At 40.6% G+C, this 5,711-nt stretch overlaps 1 protein-coding gene across 1 annotated transcript; it reads right to left on the bottom strand.

The window, feature by feature from the left end:
• Positions 1-2,736: 2,736 nt before the first annotated feature.
• Positions 2,737-3,348, bottom strand: LOC136062959 (uncharacterized). Its single transcript, XM_065762721.1, has one exon. It carries the CDS (start codon positions 3,346-3,348, stop codon positions 2,737-2,739), a length of 612 nt encoding a protein of 203 aa, XP_065618793.1.
• Between the last annotated feature and the right edge of the window lie 2,363 nt (positions 3,349-5,711).

The following is a 5,711-nucleotide window of genomic DNA, read 5'->3' on the forward strand; positions in this document are numbered from 1 at the left end:
GCTCAGGTATCCCTGCATTCTCTTATCCTTCGCTTCAAACTCACCTTGTACTTGGCCAATGACTAATCTCGAGTCTGAGAACACCTCCACTGATTTTCCTCCCATTCTTCGAACCATAGTCATTCCCATTAATAGAGCTTCATACTCCGTCTCATTGTTGCTTGTCGAAAAATCCAATCTTAGTGACTTTTCAATGATGATTTTTTCGGGGAATATCAGCACTAGCCCCACTCCAAAACCCTTCTGGTTCGGTACACCATCCACATACACTTCCTAATGTGAGGGGCTTTATTGAGAAATCATGCCAACTGATTTTTCATCCATGTCCGAGGTTGGCGTTATTTCTTCTACCCTGGGCTCCGTGAACTCGGCCACCAAATTTGCAAGGACCTGGCTCTTGACCGATGTGCGAGGCATGTACCTGATATCAAAAGCCCCTAAAATCGTGCCCCACTTAGCAATCCTCCCAGTGTAATCAGCACTTCGAAGTATAGCCTTGAGCGGGAGCTGGGTGAGAACAATAACCGTTTGAGCTTGGAAATAATGAGGAAGTTTTCACGTTCCAAGCACCACTGCCAAGATAGCCTTCTCTAGTGGCAAGTAACGAATCTCGGCCTCATGCAGCGACTTACTTACGTAGTAGATCGGCCTTTGCACACCGCGATCTGCCCGTATTAACAACAAGTTCACAGCACAAGGAGCCACAACAATGTAGGCAAACAGGACTTCGTCTGGTTCAGGACTGGACATAATGGGTGGTCGAGCGAGATAGTCCTTAAGTTACTGAAAAGCCACAGCATATTCTTCAGTCCATTCAAATCCCTTCCATTTGTTGATCAATGAGAAGAAATGTCTACACCTATTTGCTGATCGGGAGATGAATCGATTTAGGGCAGCAGTCATTCCGGTCAACTTCTAAATTTCTTTGGGATTTCGAGGAGCCTGTAAATTGTGGATAGCCTTTATCTGATCGGGGTTAACTTCAATTCCCCTGTGAGTCACCATATACCCTAAGAACTTGCCTGACCCCACACTAAATGAGCATTTGGAGGCGTTCAAACGTAGCTTGTGCCTTCTTAGAATTTCAAAAATGTTTTCAAGATCCCTTACATGCTCCGAAACGATCTTGCTTTTCACCACCATGTCGTCTATATAGATTTCGATACTTTTGCCCAACTGCGGCTCAAACATCCTCGTCATCATCCTTTGGTAAGTAGATCTTGCATTTTTCAAATCAAAGGGCATCACCTTGTAATGGTAGTTACCAATAAGGGTGACAAATGCAGTTTTCTCCTGATTGTCCAGGGCTAGCGGTATTTGATGGTAACCTTGGAAGGCGTCCAGGAAACTCATCCGAGGGTGACCGACAGTAGCATTTACCAACTGATCAATTTTTGGCATAGGGAATGAATCCTTAGGACATGCCTCATTCAAGTCAGTGAAGTCTACACACACTCGCCATTTTCTATTCTTCTTTTTCACCACCACAGTGTTTGCTAGCCACTCAGGATAAAAAACTTCTTTAATAGCTCCAGCTTGTTTGAGCTTTGTTACTTCTTCTCTTACTGCATCAGCATGCTCCTTAGATAGGCACTGAGGAGGTTGCTTCTTAGAGGTGATCAATGGGTTGACCTTCAGATGGTGGCAAATGAATTCTGGATCCACCCTTGGGGCCTTGTAGGCGTTCCAGGAAAATACATCAAGATTTCTTTTAAGGAAATGTACTAGCTCCTCCTTCTCTGGTAGAGGCATCTGAGATCCGACTTGAAAGAACCTTTCGGGATTGTCTCCAATTAGAACTTTTATTAAATCTTCACATCTAACGCCCTCATCTGGATCTTCGCTGGGCAATACCGGACTTTTTAACTGCTATAAATCTCTCTCGGCCCTAGCCGAGGACTCCGTTTCGGGCTTGTGCTGGATGGCAGCCATCAAGCATTGTCTGGCCGAGGATTGATCTCCCCAGATTTCACAAACTTGCCATTCGGATGGATATTTAACTTTTTGATGCAAAGTAGAGGAAACAGCCTCTAGCGTATGGAGCCAAGGTCTGGCTACAATTGCCGTATAAGGGGAATACACATCTACAACAATGAAATCCACCTCCACTACTTCTGAGCCAAATTGTACGGGTAACCGTATTTGGCCCTTCGGGGTGACGATTCTTCCCTCGAAACTAACTAGGGGAGAACTGTGTGGTGTTAAGTCATCAAGTTTTAGGTTCATCCCTTTGTAGAGGTCATGGTACATTATCTCTACCGTGCTACCCTGGTCCACCATTACCCTCTTCACATCATATCCTCCAATTTTGAAGGTGACTACTAAAGCGTAATCATGGGGTTGGATGGTTCCAATCTTGTCTTCGTCCGAGAAGCCTAAAACTGGTTGAATATCCGGTCTAGCTCTCTTCGGATCTTGGCCAAAGTCCCCTACCGGTAACCGGGCTACCGACATAACCTTAGACGGCTAGGATCCTGTTCTCCTCGGTGCAGCGAAGATGACGTTGATAGTTCCCAATGGAGGCTTTGAAGAATCATTCCTTTGGGGTTCAGAGCTCATCTGATCTCCTCGGCCACTAGAGTGATGCAAGAGGTGTCTCAATTTACCTTCGTGGACCAATTGGTTCAAATGATCCCACAAACTCCTACAATCTTCTGTGGTATGCCCATGATCTTGGTGGTATTGGCAATAGAGATTATGGTTACGCCTATCAGGGTTCTCTACCATTTTGTTCGGTCACTTGAAGAATGGTTCATTCTTAACTTTTTCCAAAACCTGATGCACTGGCTCTTTGAATATAGTGTTAACTGCTTGAAGGTTTGTTGATCCTGACTGCCCATCAAAATCTCTCCGTGGTTTGTTGTTATTGTAACGGTCCGACCTGAAATCCCTCCTCTCTAAGGGGATAACCTTATCCTTTCCTTTCCTTTGCTGTTGATCTTCTTCAACCCTTTTATATTTTTTGATGCGGTACATGAGCCGACGCATGTTAGTTATTGGTTTGCCAGTTAAGGACTTCCTCAAACCATGGTCAGTGGGGAGGCTGAGCTTGAACGTGCTAAGGGCCATGCCATCAAAATTGCCCTGCATATCATTAAGCATCTCCCAGTACCTATTTGAATACGTTTTCAAGGTCTCACCCTCTTGTATGCTCAAGGATAAAAGTGAAGATAGAGGCCTCGCCATTCTTCTACATGTGACAAAACGGGAACCAAATGCTTGAGTAAGCTCTCTAAAGGAGTTGATGGAGTCTGCTTCTAGGCTGTCAAACCATCTCATTGCAACCGGTCCAAGACTGGAGGGGAAAACTTTGCACATCAGAGCCTCATCTCTGGAATAGACAGCCATCCTCTGATTAAAGTGACTCACATGTTCCACAGGGTTCGTTTTACCATTATAAACGGTGAAGGTTGGCTGGTTAAAACGCCGAGGAAGTCTTGCTCCTTCAATCTTGTGCGTAAAGGGTGACCTAGAGATTTGATTCAAGGCTTTGCTTATAGCATCGTTCCCCACACCTTTACGTGATGGGCTTCAAGGTTGCCTCTTGCGATGGTGCTCCTCTTCATAGGAAAAGGATTCATTGATTGGTGTCCGAGATCTCTGCTCGTAAGTGACATCTTACTTGTCACCCAAATCTTCATCAGAATGCAAAGAAATCTGTTTCCTCTTTGCGTGGTGCAACTCCTTCTTTAGCCTCTCAATTTCCATTTGCATGTTATGGTTCTTGTCTACATGAGACACGTGACTTCCTCCATGTGGTTGGCTTTGCTCAAGGTGCGTAGTATGCATACTGCCTTCACGATCTTGTCTCTGCTCTGGATTGAGAAAGGGGTCCACGTGTTGGGATGCCCTAGATTCTGCTGGTTGTTGCCCTGGTTCAGCCATAACTAACTATTGCTTCCACTTTCGCTCAAGCTCTTCCCACAGACGGCGCCAATTGTAGGTCTATTTTTGTGGCCCAAGCCTAAAAGGTTTGGATTATGAGCCCAATGAACCTAGAACAATGAATTTGTAGAGAATAGGTGAAAGAGCTAGGCTGATTGTGGACTAAATAATAGTTACCTATGGTGTTCAAGAAGGAACTGATATAAAAAACACACTTCAAAGCTTTTCAATTTGATGTCCGAAGAGGAATATTATTCAATGAAAAATCAATACAACTCTCCAAAACCGTCCCCTTTTTCCTCCAGAGGCTTTTCTTTTATATAGCATCCTTCCTCACCATCTTCATCATCCACTTGTTCTTAATCTAAGTGTCCACTTGAGTATGTGTCATGTCAGATCTCTTCCTTAGCTTTCTATGAGTGGTGGTAGCTGGATTGACACTGTTCAGGGGTCTTCTCCATATTAATGTGGCCAGAAAAGCAGATGCAGTGCATTTAATGTGGTGGTGACAGCTTTTCCATTTAGATATTTCTCCATTCTTCTTATCTCCAGGCCTGTCCAAAGCTTATCCAGATCGCTGAAGTCATTAGTAAGATCATTCAAACCCTCCAGATATTTGCTTGACTAAGAATCTTTACATCTGAGGAGAATGATCTCTTCGGAACATTGGTGCTCTCTTCGGACTGATCCTCTTCACTCCTAGGTATCTTTCTTTCATGCAGACTCCTTCTCAACAATTTTTGCCTCTTCGGACACACAGTAACCTTCAAATAAGGCTTTGCGCTCAATACATAAGTTTGAGTTTCCACCCCTCACAATTTATAGTTATTTTCTAAAATTTATAGTTGAAACAAGTGGTTAGGAATATGGTATTCTTGCTTGAATTTAGTTACTTTGACAACAATTGAAACAACATCAAGCAAAGGGAGAAAAATATATTTAAGAAAATATGCAATCAAGAATTAAAAAAAAAATTAAATTAAAAAAAATATTAAATTTGAAAAAACAATTAAATATTTTTTATTCACTTAAAAATAAATTCATATTCTTAATTATAATAATTATAACAATCTACATTCCCTTTCTTTACAATGACATGTAATATAATTATTATCAAGTTAATATTTCTAATCAATGTAAGAATTATAAGAGAAGGAGAAGGTGGTACAAAAAGAGACATGACATGTAAAATAATATTAGTGAGTGTTTACATGTCAATTATAAAATCATTTACTCGTTTTAAGTCACATAATTCATTGAATCATGTAAACAAATCACATGATTATTAAGAATGCCATGTAACTAAAATTACACATGAATAATCATTTGAGTTACCATGTAATGGTTTTCCAAAGTGGTTTGGAGGAAAACTAACTTATTACAAAAGAAAAGAAAAGAAAAAAAATGATAGTCCTATATTACATAAACAAAAATAAGGTAGGTGAGGCATTTGGGTACCCTTTCATATTTTATCAATTGGCAAGTTAAATGAAGATTTGGATTTTATCTTAATGACTGTATCTCAAACATTCTCTTTCCCAATCCTTAAATCTCTCATAACTTCATAATTCCGCAGAAAAATTGTTTACTAAAAATTGATAAAGACAATTCAATTAAAAAAAAAAAGTCAATTAGAACAAATGAGCGAGTATTAATAATATGTTAATAAAAAATTAATAGTAAAATTTAATAATGTGAGTAAAATATTATAATTAAACTATTTTTAAAAGAAGTATATGTGCCCATCTCATACATATCATGTGCAGTAGAGTAAAAACTAGGATCTACTTCATATATTACATAAACCACATGTATCATTGAATTTG

Source organism: Quercus suber, unplaced genomic scaffold, assembly GCF_002906115.3.
Source record: "Quercus suber isolate HL8 unplaced genomic scaffold, Cork oak 2.0 scaffold_471, whole genome shotgun sequence".
Taxonomy (NCBI): Eukaryota; Viridiplantae; Streptophyta; class Magnoliopsida; order Fagales; family Fagaceae; genus Quercus; species Quercus suber.

Excerpts from the sequence above, each read along its gene's own strand:
- LOC136062959 (XM_065762721.1), bottom strand. The coding sequence starts at position 3,348 with ATGGCTGTCTATTCCAGAGATGAGGCTCTGATGTGCAAAGTTTTCCCC.